Source organism: Pelecanus crispus, chromosome 3, assembly GCF_030463565.1.
Source record: "Pelecanus crispus isolate bPelCri1 chromosome 3, bPelCri1.pri, whole genome shotgun sequence".
In the NCBI taxonomy this organism is placed as follows: Eukaryota; Metazoa; Chordata; class Aves; order Pelecaniformes; family Pelecanidae; genus Pelecanus; species Pelecanus crispus.
Window position 1 is genome coordinate 28871518 of NC_134645.1, and position 26390 is coordinate 28897907.

A 26390-nucleotide genomic window follows, 5' to 3' on the forward strand; every position below is an offset into this window, starting at 1 on the left:
CCGGTGCACCCCTGAAAGGTGCTTCTGTTCCCGCTCCCATTCAGTTCACTCAGCCAGTCCTGTTTTATCCTCTCTGAATCGCACTCCTCTTCAGCATCACCATAGTGACTGCATAACTTACGCTCCGTAGGCAGATTTCAGAGAGCCAATGGACAGTTGCGAAAGAGTCTCCTGTAAACTGTTTATTGACACTAGCTGACATTTCACTGTACAGAAGGTTCGGGGGGGGTTAAATTAAAAAAAAAAGCCAACAAGCCCTCAGCATAGTGCTCTGGCCTGGGAGAGACAGGAAGAGAAATCTATTTTTATTTACAGTACTTCTGCAGGTCATTAAGTTAATGGAATGTTACTGCATCTACTGAAGCAATTTTTAACTATGTTTAGGAAACATGCTATTATTAGGAACGCACAAACATCCCACAAAAGTACTCTGGTCACGGCAGTGCTGCAGAGGGCTCTGGCAAGGAGTTTAACTTCCCAAACCCCTCCCTCTCCATTCCCCCTGAGCAGAGGCAGGGATTTATAACATGCCACCAAGCAGCAGAAATGCAGTTACGGGTGGCTGTTCCACTTCTGTAAAATCAACAGCCTTTTTTTTTCCTTTAGGATTAAGCAGCCCTCTGGATGAAAAAAAAAAAAAAAGGCTTGAACGCTTTGGCACATGGATCACATCAAAATATTAAACTGGTCATGGTCTGAAACACATTTAAACCTGATCCTCTGCTAGCGTTTGCAGTATCCAAGGGAAACAATGCCACAAAGAATACATGACACAAAAGTACACTTCAAAAACACTTGCCACTCATCTCAGCAGTGAATAATAAAAAGTTGGGAAGCCAATGGAAATACTATATTTAGCATATTCACTGTACAACATAATCTAACAATACTTTTTGTTTTTTTTTTTTTTTGTTCAGAGTCAGATTTTAAATCTGCATTTAAATCTACAGCATGCTTTAGTGCCTGGTAAACAAGTGCAAGTACCTTCCTGGAGACTAACACACGACATCAGATTTGCACAGCTCTTCTAAACATGAAAAGTACTGCCTGGCAGTACTCAACTGTAGGATACTCCTCCCTGCCTTAAAGCCTTATAAGAATACCAGCACTAACAAGAAGGAGGATCACAATTGAATCCTCCTTTATTTATTTGGACTGAGGTATTTTTAATAGTGACTGATGACAGTCACGTCAGAAAGTGTAATTCATAACACAGTCACACAAAAAAGCCTCATTTGGGTTCCTCTCCAAAAGCTTTTTAAGACGGAGGTGTGGGCAGCCTGGCTTTCTTGAAGCAAAAGACTTCAGCTCATGTTTATACCAATCAAAAACATAAGGAGTGGTGGACTAGAAGAATCTTCTTTACCAAAACATTAAGTAAAGCACTGTCCACGACAGTGCATCACTATTCATGTAACTGGGTGCATTTCATGTTGGAGTTAACACGCATACACAGAAAAACTTAAAAGTTTACATTAATTTGTTATTTAGAGATCTGAATTTGGGCAGCGATATCAAAAAGCTGTGCCATGAAGCTCGCAAGTCCCAATAATTTTTACAGCGGTAGAAAATAACATTCTTTACCTCTGCAGCAGGAGATGGGGGGAAGAAGAATAATCAAATCTGAGCATGAAACAAGGACCTCATACCTGCCTTCGGGCTGAATTTCCCGTGGTGTGATTTACAGGCTCCAACATCAGTTAAGTATAATCTCCAGCCACGCCCTCTGTTGTACAAACTACTTCTGTGCTCAACCACAACTAGTTACAGAGTGCAGTGCTAAGCTCTCCTCTGCTCATACATATAGTCAAGACAGCAGCTAATCTTTTCTCATAACATTTGCTCGCTGCAGGTGTGCTTGCAGTGTGCTAAACCAGGCAACTCGTTGTTTTGTCTTCAGCTATCTTTTTTTCCGCTTCTCTTATAGAGGTAGAAGAGTCTCAGCCTCCAGACAGGGAAAAGTGAGTTAACAGCAAAATGAATAGTTCATATTTAAGAACCTCAGGCTCCAAAACTTCTGTTCCCTCCTCCCCAGACAGTCATGAGCACTCTCCCAAAAAAAGCTAAGTCCTGTTTGCAGAGAAATCACTGAGGGTTTCTAGTGCATTCCACCCCAGAGAAAGAAACATCCCCACTGGGGAAGGTAAGTATAGACTTTTGTAACTTAACTTGTGCTGGGCTCCTACAAAATACCCCAGTCAGCATTCTTCCTAGCACATTTCAGAAGTGGTCTTATTTGCCAGAAGTATCAGAACACCTACATCTTTAAAAAAAAACCCTTACTGGAAGTCATCCCTTCAGCAAGGGGTGACTTTCTTGCTTAAAACCAGAAAGTGAAAACTTCCAATATTCTTTCTCACCTACAATATGTGTGAAATACCATCTCTGGAGTTTGCACTAAGGGTATATATGGTAAGCGCAGTCTAATCATTTCAGCCCTGTGAGGTACATCCTTCTGCATCCGCTCTGGTTGTTTTCCCAAAGTCCCGCACCCTGCTGTATGTCCGGGAGGGATTTCTGCAGCAATGATTGCAAACACCATGAGCCTACATGCATAGTTTAACATCATCAGCTGAACCGCGAGAAAATATGAGAAAGGCTCCAGGAATTCACTTCACTTCAAGTATTAAATAAAGAAAACTTCTCGCTCGCTCCAGTCTCCTCCCTAACAAAGTCATGGGAACTTGATTCTGTGGGATGCCCGTCACCCAAACCCCACTGATTTCCGCAGTGGTTCAAAGCTCCGGGTACCCCATGCAAAGCCATGCCCTTTTCACCACTTCTACTTTAAAATTAAAAAAAAGAAGAAAAAAAGAGGGAAAAAAGAAAAAAAGGGGGGGGGGGGGGGGGAGAGGGGGAAAAAAGTAAAAAAGAAAAAGGAAAAAAGAGGGAAAAAAGAAAAGAGGGAAAAAAGAAAAAAGGGGGGGGAGAGGGGAAAAAAGTAAAAAAGAGGGAAAAAAGAAAAGAGGGAAAAAAGAAAAAGGGGGGGGAGAGGGGAAAAAAGTAAAAAAGAAAAAGGAAAAAAGAGGGGAAAAAGAAAAAGAGAAAAAAGAGAAAAAGAGAAAAAGAGAAAAAGAGAAAAAGAGAAAAAGAGAAAAAGAGAAAAAGAGAAAAAGAGAAAAAAGGAAAAAAGGAAAAAAGGAAAAAAGGAAAAAAGGAAAAAAGGAAAAAAGGAAAAGAAAATAAAGAAAAAGGGGGGAAAAGAAAAAAGGGAAAAAGAAAAAATATAAAGAAAAAAGAGAAAAAGGAGAAAAAGGAAAAGAAAGGGGAAAAACAAAAGAAGGGAAAAGTAAAAAGAGCCAAATTTTTTTTTTTTTTTTAAATCCTGTTCTTAAACCAAAACAAAGCAGCCCCATCCACCGGCCCGTTTCAAGCCAGGACTTCTGCTCCACGCTTCAACTCCCGGGAAAATTCCACTTTTGACGGACCCCCCCCTCTCCGCGCCCCGGAGACACCCCCCCCCCCCCCCCCCCTCCTCCTCCAGCGCTCCCATCCCCGGGAGCTGCTTCCCCCGGGGCAGAGCCGACCGACCTCCCTCAGCCCCGGGCCCTCTCCTTACCCGCCAGTCACCGCCTCGGAGCCGCCATGGCCGAGGGCCCGCCGCCGGGAGAGGCAGCAACGGGCAGTAACGGGCAGCAACGGGCAGCAACGGGCACCAACGGGCACCGGCCGGGCAGGGGGCGACGGAGGGGCGGGGCGACGGAGGGGCGGGGCGACGGAGGGGCGGGGCGACGGGGAGGGGCGGAGCCCCGCCCCGTCGCCCCGCCCCTCCGTCGCCCCCCACCCGGCCGCCGCGGGGGGACATCGTGACCGACCCCCCCTGCGAGACCTCGTGTGGGCGGGCAGCCTCACGGCGTTTCCTTCCCAGCCCTTGCCCCCCCCGCCAGCCGCTGAACTCCGGTTTTAAATGAGACTTCTGGTGAAATTATGCCCAAAGGACCGGGTGGGAAGGGTGCCCCCCCCCCCCCCCCCCCACTTTCAACGAGTATTTACGCTAATGTACCTCATTTATTTTAACTTAAAACCGAAAATTACTTTCTAGTGCTGTTGTTAGAATACAGGAATATCTCCGCCGGTTTTTCTTAGATGCTCTAATTTGCGTAACAATACAACACCTGCAGGTCTGATTTTCGGCAACTTTTAATAGCAAGGGACACGCATACAAATCCTGATATACGCGGTAAATACTACTGAGCTCTTCTGAACAGCTTCACAGTCTTCATCAACGTCTTCACAGACGTATGGAAGTTACCCGAGCAGCTATGAAGCCTACGAAATGCAGGGAGCGGGGAAGAAGATGCCTCATGAAAACAAGATTTCATTTTGGTGGTAACGGGAGCTACAGCAGTGGAGGAAAGTTTCTTACTAGTAAGTGTAGTTAAGGCAACTTTGTGTGTGCATTTGGTCGTTAACTACGTCTGCTGGGCATCAGTAGGCCTGTCGTGCCTTTCCTGAAATTAGGAAAGGGCAGAGCTCATCCCTCAACCAGCCGAGAGGCGAGGAAACAGATGGACAAGAGTGAGGCTAGTCAATCTCTTTGATGACCCAAAGGACAGAGCTCAAAGGACGACACTTCCTGCGAAGAGCTTTGAATCGTTCTTTCCCAAGTTGACTTCTCTTCCGAAAGAGTTTCCTCTGGAGGAGCCCCACACCTCTAATGAGGACAAGGGCTCCAGGATCACTCTCTTCAGTTGTCCACCCTTCCGAGATGTCTCTCTGGTAGCACTGTGCTGGCTGGAAAGTCTATGTAGAGCTCCCCAGCCATTTAGCTTATATCAGATATATAAACTTGCTGATTTATTAGAAGATCTTAAGCCAGGGTGATCTTCTAAGTTGTGTAAGAACAGCTATTTCCTTCTCTGCAATGTCAATCTTCCTATCTCCAAAAGGACAAGCACTGTCCAAAAAAGGGCAAAGGATTTCTTGGCATGCAAATGTTCATGCCCCAGGAAAGGGGTACCTCAAAGACAAAAAAAAGTACCTGCGCTTTAATGAAGATGAGACTCAACCCTTGAGAAATAACTTTATGGCTGAAGGGCCAGCCGGAAAAATCTGTTACTATTGTCCTCAAGAGAGTATGAGTTGCAGTCAAAGAGGGGTGAGGAAGGGCAAGCTACAGAAAGATGGGGAGATTCACAGGTGAACTACCACTGTTTTAAGGAGATGGGGGCCTCTTGGGGAACAGGCTTGGAGGAAGAACATTGACAGCCTCTGGGGAGGATACAAGACAGTGCCACATGGCAGAGGTGAGCCAAGGCTGATTTTCCATGGGGTGAGAAACTGGTGAGACTGTTTTACAAGCTCTTACGTTGTCAGAAAGTCATGCCAAAGCAGATAGGCTTTTCTGGAAATTGAGTTGAGGCAGGCTCCAGTAAATTCAATGGCATGAGGTGGGATGACCAGTGGCTCTGAAAAGCATGAGGCAGCAAAGATTTCTGTCAATGCTGAAGGACATTTGGCATTTCCAACAACACCCTACTGATCTCAGTAAAACATCACTTCTTTTTCTTCAAGGTAGGCCATCAAAATTGCCAAGCCTTCCTAAAAACCAGCAGAGCTATGGAAAGACCAGGCTGCAACGTGGGAAGACCAAGTCCAGGTCAGGTCTCACTCTCTGGTCACCCTCTGCAGGGCCCTCTCGGAGCAAACACCACCAAGCTCCAAGACAGGACATGAGATATCGTGCTTCAGAATTCCTCTGGAGGGAGAAATTCCTTCAAAGAAATACAGCACAAGCCTTGCAAAATTGCTTAATTACCAACAGGATAATACAGTCATATTATCTTAAGTAATAGAAATTCCTTCTTATCTGTTACACTGGGTGTCTCTAGAGGGCAGCTACTAGAGGTGACAAGGTACCGTGCAGAAAGCCTGCTCCTAAAAGCAGAGAACACGGAGATGGAACGGGTAGAATGAAGAGAGGGAAACTACCTGTAAAACCTTCTAGAGCATTCCCAGGGGCATGGAGGAGAGATGCCAGGGACTGCGGATACTCGAATAGCCCATATGAAAAGCTACCGCTGTGAGCTCTAGCGACAGCTCAGTTGCAGCACTGAGCTCCGGTTTCTTGTGTAATGTATCAAACATTGTTTGTAAAGCATCATCCGCCTGTTTTAGCTCCACTGCTTTTCAGCGTTGTTGAAATTTCCCTTGTATTTTAAAGAGAATAAGGAGGGGGGTGCTTTTTGTAAATTGCTTTCATTTGTCCCACTTACCTTCTCTGAAAAGTTTTCTTATGTTTTCTCTGAAAATTAAGCAGTCCTACTTCTTTGCTCTACACATGGGAAATATTATTCAGGCTCTGGCCATCTGCATTTGCAATAGAGGCGTTCAATACAGTTTTCCCGAAAATTCTTCTGTAAGCTTAATGCCCTTACAAGAATTGCACTAGGGAAAAAATTGGCCATTCTTAGTTTAAAAAAATTCCATTTTTATTATCTTAATTTAAAAAAAAATCCAATGCGCAATATAGTTAGCTAGGTCTTTGTTCATGAGTGTTTATCATTTCAAACCAGGTAAGATACTGGTGTTAAAATTATGCTCCCAATGAATTTTGCACTGATAATACCTAATTTCACCTGAGGGCTTGTTACCTGCCAGCTTCTGACAGAATCTTGCTATTGTTCGTATTTCCATCTCAATATGGCGTGAGGGACAGCAATGGTTCACAGAGGAAGGAACTGAGGATCTCCTACATAGACAGGAGAGTGGAAAGAAAGGGTAGCGGTCTTTTCTTCTGACAGCCCAGAATTTTTTCACCATAATTTAATCTGTAACTTGCAAGCCAGTGAATTGTTACATTTCCATTTTTCTCTCTTTAAATGTGTTTCTCCAGTACTGCCAACCCGAGGCCTCCAAACTCAGATCGCAAAGCAGAAGCCCTGGCAAGCATGGGGTTAGGCAGCTCCGCATGCCACCCTCATCCCAGCATGTAGCCCTGGAGGTGCCAGAACCCAATCCCAACCTCTTCCCTCTGGAATTCCATCCCACTGAGTCTTCTGCCTTCTCCCAGAACACACCCAACCTCTTGGCAGAGGGAACCAGAAGATCAATACCTCCCATTTTTGCCAAAAAGCCAGGAAATTAGAAATAGTTTTTAGTATTTTCTACATACTCCAAAATGAGTCCTTCAGACTCCCATGTACTCTTGCACAACATTCAATATATCTTTTTGCCTGTTAGTGTCCACATTAGCGCTCTCTAATGGTTTTCAAGTTAAGTGGGAGGGGTATAAATTTCTCATCTCTCTATCAAGGTCATAATTTGTCTGAAAATAGATCCGATTTTTCCTTTGCTAAGACAAGTGTATACATTTTCAATACAAGATTGTTCTTCTGCAGTAAATTTTGCTATTATTTTCTCTTCCTCCAAAACAATTCAATGTAATATAAACTTGGGGGGGGGGCAGAATCAAACTGATACTGAAATTTTAAAGCCCTTAATATAATTTGACTTTAATGAATAGCATATGCAGAACAAATTAGAACTATTAAAATTATTTCTACTGTAAATACAGTTTGAAGAGTATTTCACATAAAGTTACAGTATTGTATTATATATTGCTACAGGCACTTATTAAACTCATTCAACATTTCACAATGCTAACAGTTTATATTGCTGATTATATTGATCTCAATATGATTTGCAGTATATTACCCTTTTTATAAAATGTTTACTGTTCATGACTATTTGGTCAAAAGTGAAACCTGTCAGTTCATACCTCGATAGAACCAAATGTTCTTAATTGGAGACAGAAGATCACTCAGTTTCTAGACTTATTTTAACTCTTTGCTCTACTACTTTGCCTTTTATTTTAGCAACAAATTTGTGCAAAAGGTCATCTTAACTGAGAATTCAAACCAAAATGCAGAAGTAAAGAGTCAAATTCTTCTCTCCCTCTAATAAATTCATTTTTCACTTAGTACTATTGTATTAAAAAAAAAACCCTCACAAGTTTAGTATATTCACTACATACAAATTAGTTATAGAAATTCAGCACACTCGTGTTCCTTTTGTGAGAGACTGAGTGCTTGTTGGCTTCAAATGCTCTTGACCTCCTGGGCTAGACCAATAATCTAAGAGAAACTTGTCTACGTGTTTGGACCAAAAATAAGCCAGATTTTCCAGAGCTCAAAGGAAACTTTTGGTAAAATTGATTCCCCCCCTCCCAAGGCAAATATTTGCTGTCTCTGACACTGCATATACAATATGCAATTTGGAAGTTGATTATGTAGAAGGCACATAAGGGGTGCCGCACCAATTCCAGTATTACAGCTGTTCCTTATTCCAAAGGCTGCAGTTAATGAAACTGCACTGAAGCTCTCAGTTCAGACCTTTTCAAGCTAAATAAATATTTTTTTAAAAATATTTTTTCTTGAATGAGGTGTTCTGCATTTACTGTTCAAGCACAAATTGAAGCCTTCTGAGAGGAAGGAAACTTGAAGCTTTAGTAGGAGGGCAGACAAGGATGAAGACTCGTTGTAGTAGAAGGGGGGTGTGTGTGTGGAGATTTAAGGTCCTCCCATACTCATTTCAGAAGCAATGACCTTTATATGGAGAAAGTTCGCAAGAAGCTACGTGCCACCACAGACTAGCTTCCATGTCAAGTCGTGAAAGAGTCCATAGTGCTTGAAGTGACTGGAAATTACCTGGACTCTTAATTGTGTGGTTTTAACTCTTCTCAGGACCAAGCTGTGTTGTTTATGGAAGACCATAAACACAATTTTGACACCAGGCCTGGATTTCAAAGGCTACTTCCTTGGGTAAGACCTCATCAGTTTATAAACTTTTGGACTTACAGGGTGAATTAAGAGTTAAAACCAGTATAAATAAAGTAGAATTTCTGCTGTTATCTCTGCAATTTCATGTATAAAGAGTTTAAAACTAAAATTCTTATAGGGCTGTTAGCATGGTAGCTTGCCATGCAAATTAAGCCCAACAAGAATCATACAGTTCTTAATTTGCAGCTCAACTATGTAACCTCGCTATTGCAGCAATGCAAGTATTTGCACGCGAAGCTTCTGTAAGAAACAGAGTGATTCTGAATTAGCATTGACATGCCTAAAGCTGCCTACACACACAGCAGAGGCAGACAATGAGAACTGCCCCCAGGCAAGTTTCCATGTGGTGGATTTCATAGACCCAATCAGGCCTTGTTTATAAATGCCCCCAAAAGCTCTCCTCTCTCCCCATCTGTAACCAAGCTAGCTAGCAGTTCTGCAGACACAAGTGTAGTTAAAGCAAGTGTTTAACTCTGTGATTAAAAGAAATGTTCAGGAATTAGGGCAAATATGGCCTCTTCCAAACAAACATGGTTTTAATTCACTGCTGAGTAATACTGCAAGTAGTAACAGAAGCAGAAAACGCAGAATAAGACAGAACAAGCATTCTTAATAGAATGGCATCTAGCCTTTGTGGGAGGAAGTAATCAGACCTCTGGTAGCAATTACCATTTTTTACTGCACTAAGCTTTATTTTTATTATGACCCTGCTGTTGCTAAGATAGTGCTCTCAAATTACCTTACTTACATACTGTATTAAAGAACAGGTTTGCTCAGTTTACAGGGCCAGATGGTTCTCCAAAGTTTGATATATCATTGGTTTTATATTTAAAAAAAACAAAAACCAAAAAAACAAACGGCATTCACATTGCTCAACCAAGCCAGTAAATAACTTTTCTAGCCTCATGATAGGTGATGTGCAAATAAAAGTTTATCTCCTTTCCTGTTTGCAACTGAGGCCTTGGATGTCTGAACAAATTTCTTCTTTGGAATTGTAGTGAGCACTGTTCAAGAGTGACAGGCCCTTGCTGTGCCCAAAGTCAGCATCAAGGAAACATGCAAGCCAAAGACCTTTCCCCACCAAAAATTCAACTCATCTGTCAGTGATGGAAGCTAGAGTAGAAGGAGCAACAGGATTACAAGTACAATTTAGAAGTGAAGCTGGCTTGGTAAAAAGGGAGAATGCCCTGTGTAAATAGCCAATGCATTTCAAGAAAGATGGGAAAGCAAAGTGTTTCAGTTTTGATACTGATGCTGCTTAGAGTGCTACTAGATCACATCTAGCATGAAGATCCTGGCACCACTATTATTGAAATGTTGAGCTGGTTAAGACTTAATCTGAAGGAATTAGCAAAAGACATTACAAAGACCACCTTTTTTAAATCAACGCTTAAGATGATCAGTATTTAAGTCACGGATGTACAGTTATGTATGTAACAATTTAAAATAATCACATCATCATTTAAACAGCAATGAGGTAACACCTTTGCACAGCTTATGACAATGTCAGCCTAAGGCTCCTGTTTTAGAAATTAATCTTTCAGGCAGCGAAACCTCTTACCTATAAGAACTTAAGGCCTTCTAAAATAGCCAATGTAGTCAGTGCTTCTTGGGTACTTTCAAAACTCATGAAGCATAAGTTCTTAAGAGGGCAATCCTGAAATTAAATTAATTCTTGGTTATAGCAAGTATTTATTTTGAACACACAGAATAGTTACCGGGGAGGTATTTTCAGAAATCTAGGGTAGCTAAAGATTTTGAAATCTTTGAAAGTGTTAGTATAGGTTTAAAACAAAAGTTCAGAAAGAATATTTGAAGATCCAGTTGTTAAAGCCATCAATAGGAAATAGTACTGTTATCTGAATTGGTCACTTATTCATGAGTATGAGAGGTTCTTCGTGAGGTCCCCAGCATTATGGAAAAATGAATTAAGCACTCTAAAAATGCTTTAAAAACTTGTGTTACAATGAACTGTCCATTAAAAAACCAAACATAACTAGCATTAGGATTTTTCTTTAACCCTGGGTTTACACTGTATTGTTCTAAAGATTTTCCTAGTTTACAACAGTTTGTCATTAGTTTCCTGATCAATCAACTAGGAAGTTGAGTATTCACACTGTAAATTTCTGAACATTAATTCCAGTATTAGTCCAATTTTTGTCCAATTTTTGTGCATTCCATAATAATCTGCACAGACCATTTCATATAAAGTAGTTCAGATTCATACTTCTGGAAGACTGTCTCAAAGATGAATTCTTCACTGCAGTGTTGAAGACAGCTTTCAGCTTTTTAATAGCATAGCATTGTTCAGTCACTTTAGATATTTAAGAGCATGTGAGATACTCAGAAACTGATTCAGAACCACCTGGTTAGTGGATAAGCACAAGCTAGTTGGGCCTTTCCACTTGTTCCAGATTCTAATGCCACTGAGTTAAATGTAATATACTATGGCCCTTCATAGCATTACTACAACAGTATCCAAAATACCGTTTTAAATTTTTTTTCAAAGATTCTGTTTTTGTGTATTGGTAGTTTACGATTGTCTGGAACTTACTTGAAAACATTTACTTGAAAACTGAAGGCAGCTTGAGTGATCAAAATTGTCTCTTCCTGAGCAATGTTTACTGCCGATTGGTTAGGGGGACACCCAAATACATTTCCAAACAGATACTGCAAGGAAAAAATGCTGATAAACTAACATACATCAGAATTGTACCTAAATGCCTACACATTCTATATTAATTTCAGTTTTGATGTTGGGGGTATGCTGTTGTAAAAACAGTTTGAGATAACAGATACATTTAACTTTTAAGCACATTTTTAAATATTCAAACTTCAAAGCATATTTTTACTTAGCCCTTTGAAAAAGGGCATAAGCAAAACCTTTTTTTGAATGCAGCCACCTATGAGAAGTAGCATCAGGAAGAAGTTCAGCAATTTGATCCAGAGAATTAAAATAAGATAAATTAGTACCTTCACTGCAAGATTAAAGTCCTCACAAAAGGCAGTTTCAAAAGAATTGGAAGAAAGCAATTAGCTTCCAACCTTAATTGAAACAGTTGAAGCTGTATCTGCTTCAATAAAACGGTTAGAGAGAAAGCAAATGCTTCCCAACCCCCATTAGCACCACCACATGCTATTTAATTCAACACGATGCTAGTAAGAAACCATGCAGGCTCTCCCTATCTCCTCTCCAGTTTCATGACCACATGCATTTTGTCTTTAGAGGGAAAAACTCTATCAGAACAGTTCCACAGTTGCGATCAATACAGATATGATGCTTGTTTGCCTTTCAGCAGACAAGAAGGTGAGAAATGCTAACATAGACTCGATGTATTTTGCACACTGCAGCATCAGGTACAGAAATGCAGCCTGACTCAAAGAGAAGCACTACCAAGAGTAACTAGACTGGTTTAATTACTCAAGTAAACCTCACCAGGAATAGCTGTTAACATCTCACTGCAATACCACATTGTGCAACCTGCGTATAACCAGAATCAAGAAAAAAAAGTCAAGCTGGTTTCATGTAGCTGATTTTATTATTACATACTAATAATACATATCAACAACAGCTGTTATAAGAGTAAACCCTTATGGGACAAGTAAGTGCCATAATGCAAATTATGGAACAGAAGACCAGTGTAAAGTGTGGAGCAGCACAGCATCTGATTAGAAAAAATTTTAAAAAAAATTAATGCTGTGAAAACTTATGGTACTAGCCTTTACTTCAAAAAAAGGAGAGGCCTAAAGTTCACAAACTTCCCAAAACACAGGAAAAGCCACGTGCATCCCCCCAGTGAATCCATCAGGACTTAATTCCAGACTTTTGCAAATTCAGTGTTTAAATCTTCTACATATTTCATATTCTTCTTTACTGTAAGAGAGCACAGTAAGCTGATCTATTCTACACACATATACTACTTCACTCTTTTGGGGCAAATTAGGATCACAATTTCCTCTAGCTTTAAACAGCTATTTCAACCCATATATATACATAGATGTGTAAACAAAATGCCTAAGTAAGGGCTTAAAGCAATTTGATAGAAGTATCCCAATTCAGCTATTTGTGCTCTTTACTTCAAAATCCAAAGTGCCAAATACAAGCAGCAAAAGTTTCCACTATCGCAGACTAAAATAATAGTGATCCCATTTACTTGTGTGAATTCATAGAAATCATTTAAAGCCACAATTCCAATTAATTCAAAAGGGCCGAGAACAGGAATAAGATGTTTACAGTAACTGCACAGCTTGCATGGCCAAAAAAGTCTCAAGATTAATTTTTAAACTGTTATTAACAAGTAAAGGAATGTACACATGTTGACAATTTAACATGTAACGCAAAAATAGACAACTACGGCACTGATCCGAATTTGTTAATTCATGATTATATTTGAAAATATACAAAATCTGAAGTTATTACATGAAATTAAAACCTAGCTTTAAAAAGTGCACAGTAAAAACTGAAGGTAATTACTATATAAATTATCCACAGAGTGTGTGTTTCCTGGTTTAGAGCCAACATTAACTTCTGTTTTATCTGTTACAAGTTCTAAATATTTTAAAGCCATTTACAGCACCAAATCAGTTTTTACTAGACCCAATACAACCTCTGCTTCCTGTAACAACCAGGAATTGGACAATGAACATTCACTAACTGCATCCTGTACAGCAGCAGCTTCCGAAGACAGGTGATTAGCTGTAAGCTATCGATTTTTGTTCTTTTTAGAATTTCCCTGCAACAAGAAACAGAACACATAATTCAGATCAGAAAATCTATACAGACAACATATAAACCTCAATATCTGATAATTTATGCCTACAACAAAGAAAGAACAGTCAAACTGAAAATAAACAGTCCATAGGCTTTTAATAACGGAAGCCTGTAACTGCTTGCTCTGAAAAATCCCTCTATCTTCACAGGCATAACAGGAGGAAAGGTACCAGGTATTTCAAATAAGCACAACAGTACCTTATTTCAACTGCAACCTGTGGAAAAGGCATTTGAGTTATGTCCCAAGACACTCAATTGTATTAACACCACTAATATTGTAAGGACAGTGAAGGCAAGGCAAATCATAATTCACCCTTAAGTGGTATTTCAAATATAAACCTTAAAGGATAATTGCCTCAAATTAAAAACAATCCCCCACCCTATCACTGTGTTCCAAAACAAATTTAACTTTAACTTGTTCTATACAGAGTACTTGTGGTTTAGAAGAGAATTTGTTCTACAGATAAGCAACTCACATTTGACTTGCAACAATTCCACAAAGCAACAATTCCACAAAGCAAATGTGTAGCTTAAAATGAACTTTTGTGCAATAGTTACTTGCTGGCGATTCTCTGTCTTTCTATTTCCTTAAGATAACATTTGTTTTTAACCTAATCAACAACTCTCTCCAAGTGATAATGGCTTTAACTGCAAAGTTCTGATTTCAACTGAATCGCCTTCTACATTTGGTAACATTTGAAAGTGTGCGTCTACTGTTGTGAGATTCTGAACTACCTCCTTACAGACAGAGTATCACTTCCAGTCTTAAAAGTATGACAAGTGAAAAATTCCAGAAAACGTTTTATAAAAACATGAAGTGCTATGGTCAGTATGCAGCTAAGAGCTTCCCTCTTGGGGAAAGAGCTTATACACCAAGAAGTACTTTTAAAGATTGCAATGCCAAGTCAAAGACTCAAGACATCTGGAGAAACACAGTTGCATACATGAGGGGAATAGTCTACTCTAAAAAATAAAAATCACTGTCATGGAACCTTTAATCAAAACATGGATTTTTTGTTTGTTTTTAAACTCTTCAGTGAAACCTGCTTCCATGCATTCCACAATTAAGGATAATAATGCTAGCCAGACCAGTGAAGGTTAAAGGCCTTCACAAGATCAGTTTCTCCCTAGAACCATCAGAATAAGCTATACCATGGTTTAAGCACTGACTGTGCAAAATAGCACACTTCTGTATTTTTCATCATTAACATTAAGATAAGTCAAAATTTTGTTTCTAGTAAATGAATAGATTCCTTGCTTGGAAAAAGATTTAAGTGTGCATTTTAAGGTCACAGAAGAATGTAAGTGGCAAGTTTTTCATTCCTACATATGAGAGACAGAAAAGCTAGAATACAGAAATAAAACAGGGAAAAAGAATAGCTGCCAAGAACAGAGTATGCTGCAACCAAGAGAGGAGTGCAGGAAGGACACTCCTACCAGTAAGTTAATCACAGACACCCAGTATCACTAGATGGATTTGCAAATAGTTCTATTTTCACCAGATATAAACAAACAAACAAAAAAAGGTGCTCATCATCCATCAGAGGGTACACTTGGAAAACCTACTTTGAAGCAGTGACATAAAGTGTTTTTTCTTTCCCACATGTATGTTTTGCAAGAATTTTTTCTTCACTGAAATGTGCAGGACCAGGTTTGGAGTTTTCTTTCGAACTGGCACAGAATAAGAACTATAGCTTGTGAATTCGTTTGTTAAAGCATAGTATTACAGGAATGCCAAATGCAACTCACAGATCTCCAAACTGCAGCCAGCACCTAATGTCAACACCTGGCAACTTACCTTACTAGTCATCTTTAGTGTATCAATTTCTTCCCTTTGTTTAGTTAATGTTTCATTCATACTGCAGAGATGGTCACTCATCATACTTAACTGATCCTCGTAACTTCTCTTTGTTGTCATCAATTCATCCTAAGGGGGAAAAAAATAACCAGATGCCTTTGCTCAATATAGTGACAACCGGCAAAGCAGCCAACTTCTATCTCCACTTAGTAAACTACACTTTTGATGCTGAATCTGTGCAATTAAGCTAAACGACTGAAAAAAAAAATCCCTTGCTGAAAAAAACTCAATAGCTATTTTTCTTTTACCTGAAGTCTCATGGATGGTCCGTTCCCCTTATTTTTGCTCCATTTCCTTTAGATTTTTTCCCCCCACTTTATGGCTTACATAACTAACACCTTACATGACTAACACCTAATTTTTCCAACATTGCTTCCAGCCAAGAAACAAGTAAAGTTTGTAAGGTTAGAGCATGGCCTGTACATGAACATCCGTGGCATACAAAGCTGAAGGAATCGGCAATCCACATGCAGTGGCAGAGCTATGATCTCTCTGGCATTAGACAGACATGGTGGGATAGTGTGCCTGACTAGAATGCAGCAATGAAGGATACAGACACTTTAGGAAGTATAGGATAGGAAGGGGAGAAGTCATGCTTTACATGAAGGAGCAGTTTGAAGACAATTAAGATCTTGTAGGTAGGGATCAGAGGGGAACAACAGGGGTGACATGGGGGGCATTTGCTACGAGCAGACAGAAATCGCACAACTCCAGACGCTGATCCTCATGAGGGATTTTAACCACCCTGACATCTCCTAGAAGGGCAACAAGGTGGGACGCAAGCATGTGGGAGCTCCCTTGAGTGTGGTAAAGAACTTCTTGATACCAGTGATCAATAGGCCTGAGAGAGGCTCTCTGCTGGACCTGTTACTCACAAATAAGGACAAGCTGGTCAGGGATGTGAAAGTCAATGGTAGCCTTGGCTGCAGCAACCATGAGTTAGTGGAATTTAAGATCCTGAGGGAAGCAAGCAAGATGAATAGTAGAATTACAGCAACCCAAGACTTAAGAAGAGTAAATTGTGGCTTTTTCAAAGTCTGCTTGGCAAGATGCCAGGTAAAACTGCCCTGAAAGTTAAAGGGGCCCAGAAAAGCTGAACGATCAAGGACAGAGCAAAGAACAGTCCAATGCTTAGGAAGGCGAGCGACTGTGGCAGAAGGCCAGCATGGCTGTACAGGAAACTCGCGATTCAACAGCTTGATCTGAACTCTCTGCTCTGACAAAAGGAGGGGACCAGATTACCTTCAGAGGGCCCTTCCAACCTGAACAATTCTATGATTCAACATTGTACAGGCTACTAAACATACAAATGGTGCACCCTGCTATCTTTTCTTTGGAAGTTTAATATGTAATTGGAAATTAACATCTTATGTTGAGCTGGATATTGATTGTGGAATTTGTTAAAGGAACAAATCAAAAGAGCACTTTGTGTTCACGAACAATTCTTTCTCATGTACATCATTCTATCCACTGCCTGTATGAAGCATTTTAGGTACTCACTGTCTCAGGTGAGCAATAAAGATATGAACTAAATGTGAAGAAAATAAAGGCATTTAAGCACTGAAATTTATATATACTTTGTTTTAGTATTGGCTCCTTTCTGAACTGTGTGGAGGGGAAGGACAAAGGGACAGGACATTCACAGGATGTCTGGTGTAAGAGTTTATTATCTATTGTTAACAACAGCTTCTTAAAGATCACCCGAAAGTTACTTTTGCTTAATATTAAGTTATCCATCTCAAAAAAACACCCTGGCATTTCTAAGACTTTCAGTCCCAGGTGGCAGAAAGGATTAAGAATTCAGTGTATCATCTAGGAAACTGCACTTTCATCACTTTCCTAGTCCTGTTTCCAAGTTGTGTTGTCTGATGAGGCTGTGGTCTGATGTGTAGTCAGCCTTGTCAGTATCACATCTAACTCTGAGGAGTAGATGCAAGTGCTGGCTATACACAAAGTAATCCTACCCTTGCAGAAGGAAACAAGCCACTGAAATCAGTCATACAGCCACACCTTTTGACATAACCCCCCCCCACCATTTTCATACAAAGCCTTGACATCTGTCATGGTTTAGCCCCAGCCAGCAACTAAGCACCACGCAGCTGCTCGCTCACTCCCCCTGCCCCGATGGGATGGGGGAGAGAATCGGAGGAGTAAGAGTGAAAAACACTCCTGGGTTGAGATAAGAACAGTTTAATAATTGAAATAAAGTAAAATAGTAATGATGATGATAATAATAATAATATACAAAGCAAGTGATGCACAATGCAATTGCTCACCACCTGCCGACTGATACCCAGACAGTTCCCGAGCAGCAATCACTGCTCCCCAGCCAACTCCCCCCAGTTTATATACGAAGCATGACATCATATGGTATGGAATAGCCATTTCATCAGTTTGTATCAACTATTCTGGCTGTGCCCCCTCCCAGTTTCCCGTGCGCCTGGCAGAGCATGGGAAGCTGAAAAGTCCTTGACTAGCATAAGCAGTACTCAGCAACAACTAGAACACCAGTGTGTTATCAACATTCTTCTCATCCTAAATCCAAACCACAGCACTATGCCTGCTACTAGGAAGAAAATTAACTCTATCCCAGCTGAAACCAGGACAACATCTAATGTGCTAAAACACAGGCTTGGCTACTGTAACCTTCCCTTGCAAGCATGTTCCACTTCAACTTTATACCTGGGATTTGAAGTGTATTATTTACATCTCTTCTCTACATACCATTAGAGTTTTAACATCACATAACTAAGGACCTAGTAAAGGCATGACCATGCTCAATGGTCATGATTTTTCTCCTCCAACCTCCCCTTAGACATGATTATGAAATGCATCTATTACATTACACAACATTTTACTTGCCTGTAATCTACTGATGTTTTGACTAGCTAGTTTCAACTCTTCCGTGAGTGATTCCTTGGACTTCTCTGCTAAGGACAGTCTTTTGGCAAGTGCTCGACACTGTCAATCAGAACAGGATAGGGAGGGTAGAAGGGAGGAAAGTTAGTTCCAGAGTATTACCTTGTGCCACCTTTAACTGATTGCTTTGGATGCTTCCATCTTTCTGTAACCCTTACATTTCAAGAAACTTAGTCAGAGCTCATGCACATTTTTAAACACAAAGGTAATGTAATAGTTAACATTACATTTTTGTTCCATTTTAAAGAATTACCATACTGCCAATCCTCTAAATATCATATTTTTCACATAATTACTAGGAAATATACTAAGAAATATAATTACTAGGAAATAAGTAAAAAGCAATACAAACAATTCACTTCATGTATTGCTCAAATATCAGGGAAAGATGTTTCCTCCATACTATGTTATCTACTATTAAAAAAATATTTTAAAAGATTTGCCCTGTCAACCTGGAACTTTGGTATATTCCACATCAGTTAATTACACAAATCAAAAGGGCCACCACTTTCAATAAAAACTACCTATGATTTAAAATGAAAAACAGGCAGTCATGATACAATGAATTGTTTTGTTAGTTCTTGAAATATAACATGCCTAAAACCCAATCTCTCAGAGGAGAGCCGTTTTCATCACTTCATTCAAAAGTATTTCAGTGTATCATGATGTCAGCATCACTTTAAGATGAAGTCAAAACTAGCTTGGTAACTAAAGCCAGCTGCTTCAGCTTGTATGAACAAACCTATACATGATACACATTGTACTACTTAGTACACCCAAGATGAGGCTACCAAAGGATTTATTAAAAAAAAGAATTTTTCTACAGTATCCATTCCTATGCATGCTAAACCACAGCCAAAAAATATATGCCAGGAACATTATGGTTTTTATGAAACAGTGTTCCATATATTTAAACTCACTGTCATAACACTTGCCCGTGGAAAGTTCAAAAAGGGATTTACTGTTTTCAGTATAGACATGCCTGCATGCTCACCTCAGCATGAAAGTGTACTGATTTGCTGTCAGCAAGCTGCAGATGAGATGTAAGTTCTGCTATCCTTGCCATATAGTGGTTTTTTATAAGGTCTTCACGAGACTCAACATCTGGAGCCTGGCAAAGCAAAAGTTTAAGCAGACAGATATTTATGTTTAGTAGCCTGAATACTTGCATCACAACATTGTCCTCTATACTGACTTCTCTTCTTCCCTCTTGAGGCCTGGCTGCTCTACCTGAAAGCAATAAATTCCCCCAACACAGACAAATTACAGCAGGTCACTCTACAATTTGTCACTCTGATGGTGACTTCCTTAAAGAATGAAGAGCTGACTGGAGATGTAAGAAGTTAGCTTGATTTAACATATCAAGTCTCTGAGGAACATGAAAATCCACTGGAGAAATGCACTGCTTTCACCTACATGAAAACTTACTGTCTTTTCCCAACAAGGAGGAATTCCTTCACATAACTGAATTTCAGAAGCTCACAACAGTCAGAACTATTTCTTACATTGCACATTCCAGAAGTTTGTTTAGACATTTGAACTTAACTCCCCAGTTTACTGTAAGTTACAGAGTAACCCACTAGAGGCAGCTTTCGCATGACTTGTCATTAATTTGAAGTTCAGCACTATGCAGTAGCTTTTAAGAACTTTTATCAGTTATCTGGCTCCCACCCCCTTTTTAATCATACCTTCAGAAGAAAAGGGGGAGTAAACTAAAATACACATCAGATCCCTGCAGTGTCAGAAAAGGGAAAGCACTGAATCTTACTCTGCTAAGTTCCTGCTGGGGCAAACATTACACTGTAGCAGTGCTAAACAAAGAGTTAACATTTAGTCTGATACCTGGTTCGAAGTTTCTTTTGGTGTGACCTCTAGTTTGGGACAGCCTGTACTTAAGTGTTAAACATTAGGCACTACAGTCAGTGACTTTTTTGCAGCTTGAGCCCTTCCTCAAGAGTTAAGAATTAAGGCTTGGAATGCAGTTAGGGTTACTGAAGTACAAACAGACCAATGCTTTCCTCAAATTACAGAGAACAGACCTGGACCACAGCTCACGCTGCTCCAAACTGCTTACATGAATAAAAGATAACAGTTCACTAAACAGAAGTCAGTCAAGAAATACATGGATTTCAGAAACTTGAAGATACAGTGTACAGACTGCATGGTGACTCATGCCATTATACAACCATATTCTTGGTAATTAGACCTTTGGAATAAGTTTAACATAATCAGAATTGAACTATTTACCAGATGTACTTTGATAATGTTTAAAACAGATTACCTTTTCATTATCAGTAGTTACAGTCAACATTCCAATCTAGAACAAGGAAGAAAATACACTTAAGTGAGAACTGCAAAAATAGATACTATAGCTGCAAGACACTTTGGCTTCAGTCATAGAAGAACTTTAAATTAAAAAAAAATCCTGCAACAGTTAAAACTAAACAGTTTAAACTAAACTTGCAACAGTTAAAACTAAAACCAAATTAAAGTACTTCCACCTGTAACATAAACAAGGGTAATAATATACATTAATGCCTTGAACAGAATTAAAGCTGACACCAACTCTCCAAATATATCCTTTGCCTTATGATGTACACAGGGAAAAAGCAATAGAAGCAACAAGGCACAGCTAGCTTGTATGATTATGCAACTGTTTGATTACATGAAACTAGGTACATTCAGAGGTACATTAGTACACTAAAAGATTACTTTTCATGTTCAAGAGCAAAGAAACCCATCTTCGATTTCTTGAGTACCTTCTGAATTCCTTTCCTTCCAGTTTGACAGTTCAGTGTGAAGCACTGACAGAACTCTAGCAGAGGGGTGTATGTGACTAACTAGTTTCATGGAAGAATGTCTTCACAGAGACAAGAGGCTTTTTTCTGACCTCAACAGGACTAGAGATTTAGGTTTATGGGAAATATTTATACAATATGTTGACCTGTGAGTTACATTAAGTATCATGGCTAGAAAAAGCCATTCTCCTCAAACTCCTACGAATCAAATACAGGACCAAAAACTTAAGATGCCAGTTTACTTCAAAATTGGGGATTTCAAAACAATCCACAGGTCATTTTTATCCTGGAGCAGGAAAGTGGGGAGAAAAAAAAAACAAGGAAGAATTCTACTGAGTGCTGAGCTAAGTAGATCATTTCTTTCTTACAGATGACATCCCTATCAATACCACTTTGGAAGTGGTAATTCAGAGGAAAGGCCAACCTCTTTTACATACTAGCAATAAACAGGAAAGATAATTTACCCAACATAGAAAAGCAAGGACAGAATGCTCGCTATATGCAAATGCCATTGTTGAGCCTAAGTTCTACGTGCCTATGAAGGTTACATAAAAATTAGTGTTCCAGACAGCACTGAAAACTTGAATGGCTTCAAGTTAAAATTAAGTTATACCGCACCAACTTGTAGTAAGTCTTTCAACCCATTTAAAAATACTAATTACCTACTTTCGTTTGCTTTAACATACCTACAGATGAAAGAAGTATTGGAAACTCAGACCCAACCTGAGATATATACTGCTTGCAAGGCTTCCTGACTACAGAGTCAGAAAAATCTAGAAGTTAAGCACCTACTATTTTCCCCTCAGTCATACAAGTGCAGAGCTACAAAAATGTCTCCATGATACTAAAGATACCAAAGTCTCAAAACCCAAGAAGTTCCAAACTCTGCAGAAAGTATTAGCAAGCAGCTTTGCAAATACAAGGAGGCCAAATGTGAATGCATTTCAGACAAGAAGCTTTCATGATTAGCGTTCCACTGATCAAACAGTACTACTACTGAAGAAAGTGGATTTTTCTCTATTGAAGTAAAAAGGTCACTTACCAGACTAGTACTTTTAATAGGTTCCCTTGGACTCTTTTCTGTAGTTTCCTTCTTTTGTTCCGCTACATTTGGCAAAACAGAACGATCTTGTATAGTTTCAGATAAATGTCCACTAAGAGAGTTCTTCAATTTTTGGTTTTCTTTCTCTAGCTTTATTTTAGCTAGCTGGGCCTCCAACATCCAGTGTTCTTTTTCTTGTTCAAGTTTTGCAATTTTCTCCAAACTCTGCTGGACCTTTAGGAGGGAAAGTTTACAGTCCATGTTATTGAACACAACGGGTAAGAAGTCACACACAGGGAATGTTTTAAGACAGTAAAGAGGTGATCTTCTATCCTTCAACAAGGGATAGGACTCAGATAATGTATAAACAGATTTAGTCCTTCCTTTCTGGTTAATAAAGGCATTGTATTTTTCCCTTTTGTTAGGACTGAATATTTCTGAAAATGAACTTGCATTTTCTTTGAGGTTTAAGAGGTATAGAAATACATCTTCAGTGTAGACAAATGGGTATATTTAGTATATAAAACAATGTACATTACTAGCTCTGACTAGTTTGCATGAATGTGAGTGGGTGTGATAATAATTTATAAAGTATCTAATTAATCCTAATGTAAATTATTGTTAATGTATTTTTTTTTTATTCAGGCTACTCTAAGGACACATTTCAATAATTATCTCCAGTTTGTTTTGCACCAGCCTTTATTTCATCAATTATGCTTATTTCCTATTTGAATATTTCAGAATATATTGCATGTCAACCACAGCTTCTCCAGAAATAAATAGGGCCAATACTGTGAGGAATGAGGGTAATTTGATGAAAGATAAGTGCTAGTATTAAGAAAATATATGCATTACTCTAAAGGACGAGAGGAAATGGCCTCAAGCTGCATCAGGGGAGGTTTAGATTGGATATTGGGAAAAATTTCTTCACGGAAGGAGTAGTCAAGCATTGGAACAGGCTGCCCAGAGAGGTGGTGGAGTCACCATGCTGGAATTGTTCAAAAAACGGGCAGACGTGGCACTTTGGGACATGGTTAGTGGGCATGGTGGTGTTGGGTTGATGGTTGGACTGATGATCTTAGAGGTCCTTTCCAGCCTTAGTGATTTCTAGTTTTTGCTTTCATTAAAAAGTATCCAGCCACCAAGCCAGGAAACATGAAATTATTACTCTCCCCTTAACTGGTTTAGTGGTGGACTAGGTAGTCTTAGGTTAATGGTTGGACTGGATGATCTTAAAGGTCTTTTCCAACCTAAATGATTCTACCATTCTATTATTTTAAACCATTACATAAGTGAGCTAATGAATAATGCAGCAGGTAAACAACTACCGATTTGAGCTGTACACTTAACTATGGTCACGTGTCAAAAATGACCACGTTATTTAGTTAGTCTGAAACATGCATCACAAACTTACAGCTCATAGAACTGGCAACACCATATTAGGTGAAAATCAAAGCAGCGAAAAATTTTATGAAAACTTGAAGGATGTGTGCCTGACACTAGCATTGTCTTGTTCTATGCTAGAAAGACAAACAATCTCTCCCCTTTCAGCTGCCGCACCTCACACAGAGCCACCCATTTGTCCAGATAAGAAACCAACTATGGAACAGTACACATAGTATCACTCCACACACTTCTGTTGAAATTCATCTCATCCCCACTAGTACACCTTGAATACTGGCCACTGAAAAAAAAAAAAAAACCACAAAAAACCAACCCACACACCACCACAACAAAAAACACTGAAGTCTTTCTTTTGTAGAAGTTCAATGACAGTGACTCAAGCACAGTCTGAACATTCAAGCTAATAAAGAAGTTTTAGTATTAATCAGTTAGTCTCATTCATATGAGGAGATGGGCAAACTGTATAGGCCTTTTAAATACCAATTAACCTCCCTCTGCTTCACCTTTCAGAAAAAAAATATACGCATGCTGCAAGAATGATAAACTAATCTATTATTAGACTTTAACTGAAAAATCACTGTTCTTAACCAGTGCTAATAAATCCTGCATAGTCCAAAAAAGCACTCAAAACAGTACATAACATTAGGAATGAATACTTCAGTATGACTTACTCTTGTCTTTATTTTGCATTTATTTGAATTATTGAAGATTGCCTGACTTCCTGTATTTATAAATGAAGATATCAGTGGCATAATCCTGTCTCTTATAACTACATGTATATTCTGCAGGTACAGGAGAACAAGTCTTGAATAACCCAGCCCGACAAGGATAAGCTTTACTTTCAAAACTCTACAAATAATTTTAAGCTTCAGTATATGCACATATATGTACAAAAAAAACCCACACACATAAATGTGGAGACTATTTGATACTACTTTACCTTTACGAAATACACTATCATGTACGTTAGTAAAATTTATACCAGAATACCTGTTGTGCAAGACCTTCTCTACTTTCTGTGGAACTCAGAAGAACTCTGCGATTAGCCAAAGCCTCCTCATAAGGCACTGAATCTGCACAAGGCTGTAGAAGGATAAAACAAACCTCAAAACATGTTTCACAGTAGATCAGAACATGTATTCTACATTTATTTTCTTATTGCCCTCCTTACTTCAGTAAAGGGAAGAAAAACATCTTCCAAGTGTTTACCAGCCAGTAGAGAAAATGGTTTAAGCTAACAAAAAATACCACCCCAAAATGCACATCTGATTGAAAAGTGCTCAGAAAACTCCAGGTGTTACTTAATGATCAAATGCATCTTAAGGTCCACTTTACAGACATTGCATTAAGTGGTTTAATGATAACTGTTAAGCACACCATCCCTTAATTGTTAATTTTAATGGACACAACAGGGAGATCTGGCAGTGTTCAACCCTTTGGTTCAGCACATTTTCTCCTCCTTTTCAGCTGCTCCCCCCCCCCCCCCCCCCACCATTGCTCTCCACTGTCTTCCAGGGAATGCAAGTATAAGAATATTATGTCATTCACTCCATATTCCTGGTGAATATGAGAGGAAATCTAAGCAAGCAGCTACCCTCTTCTTGGGAGTCTTGGCAAAGAAATAATTAGTGGAAATGGGTAACAGCAGAATTGGCACATATGCTCAGTTGTAAGAGCAACTATGTTCTCTAAGTTTTTCAATAGCATTGTTGCTCTAAGGGCTCCATTTCCTCAGCCAAAGATTCTCATTCAGAGCAAAATCCATTCCAAATACTAAAAATCCTTAGCTGGTATTCTCTTTGGTATAACCAACTATCACCTGAATTGTGCCTTCTCTGTGCAAGCATGCTAGCTGAACAAACCTTCTTCAAAGACTTCATGTAAGCAACTGCCTTTTTCTTGTACTGCAGCATACACTCAGCTGAAACAGGGCTGATGAACTCTGTTCCTCCTTTAGGGCCATAGCTCAGCGAAGCAGTGAAGTGATCCAAGTTGTTGCTAAAGAATGAGGCAATCTAGACACATCAAGAAAATTCACTTTTCAAATTAAGTTCACCAGAAAGATTCATGAGAGCAATTACTCTTTCAAGAGAAATATAAGTATTTAGTGACAGTGGACTTCACAACAAGAAATTCAAACAAGCTGCAGGTTCTCCACATAACTTGGACCTTACTAAGGCAAAGCATCCTCTTCACAGTACCTACTTTTATTACCCATTCAGTTGGTTTTATCTGGTAGCCTGAAAATACCTTAGAACAAACCTCATGCTATAGATAATTAGTATCAGAGGCACACCTAGGTTTTCTAAATCATCCAGCTAATTTTTTTTTTTTTTTTTTTAAAAGAAAACCTGCACAAGTTAGGGCATTATATTGAAACAAAAATATCCATTACCTTGCCCACTCCATTTGTTAAAGCCACAACAGAGGATAAGATACAGTCATTTGTAGTTATGAGTTTCTGTGTGGCAGTTGGAACGTCTTGTTCTAGAGTAGCTTTCTGACTGTAGTGCTTGGAAATGTCTAGAAAAAGAAAACACATATCTGTGTCAAATTACACTTTTTGTCTCTTTAAGCAACCATTTTCAAATTCAGCTTATGACCTCGGGCTTCAAACACTTTTCCCCCTCTAAGCGAGTTGTATAAAAGTTCATTCTGGAGACTCTTAGTTCTTTGGTATACTGCCTTAGACAACTGTTTGTGGTTATAAGGAATAGACATTATGCCTGTTACACAAGGCAGAATAAAGGTGTATATTTAAGTGTACTCTGTATCCCAAAAATCATAGCTATAATCGCTGATCCAAGCTCACACTGAA

The 26390-nt window shown here is 39.3% G+C and overlaps 1 protein-coding gene across 3 annotated transcripts in view; it reads right to left on the bottom strand.

Annotated features, from left to right (window-relative positions):
- Positions 1-12521: 12521 nt before the first annotated feature.
- Positions 12522-26390, bottom strand: part of PPP1R21 (protein phosphatase 1 regulatory subunit 21) — a 34711-nt gene continuing 20842 nt past the window's right edge. The window contains exons 14-22 of one of the 3 annotated variants that reach the window (XM_075707527.1): positions 25968-26095; positions 25435-25587; positions 24563-24655; positions 22169-22402; positions 20610-20645; positions 19323-19439; positions 18272-18370; positions 15350-15478; positions 12522-13513 (exon numbers count right to left, since the gene is read on the bottom strand). In XM_075707527.1, the coding sequence (XP_075563642.1) occupies positions 13484-13513; positions 15350-15478; positions 18272-18370; positions 19323-19439; positions 20610-20645; positions 22169-22402; positions 24563-24655; positions 25435-25587; positions 25968-26095 (1019 nt within the window). In that variant the 3' untranslated portion in view covers positions 12522-13483. The remainder of the gene's footprint in view (positions 13514-15349; positions 15479-18271; positions 18371-19322; positions 19440-20609; positions 20646-22168; positions 22403-24562; positions 24656-25434; positions 25588-25967; positions 26096-26390) is intronic. The other 2 variants (XM_075707528.1, XM_075707529.1) reach the window with 2 other exon arrangements.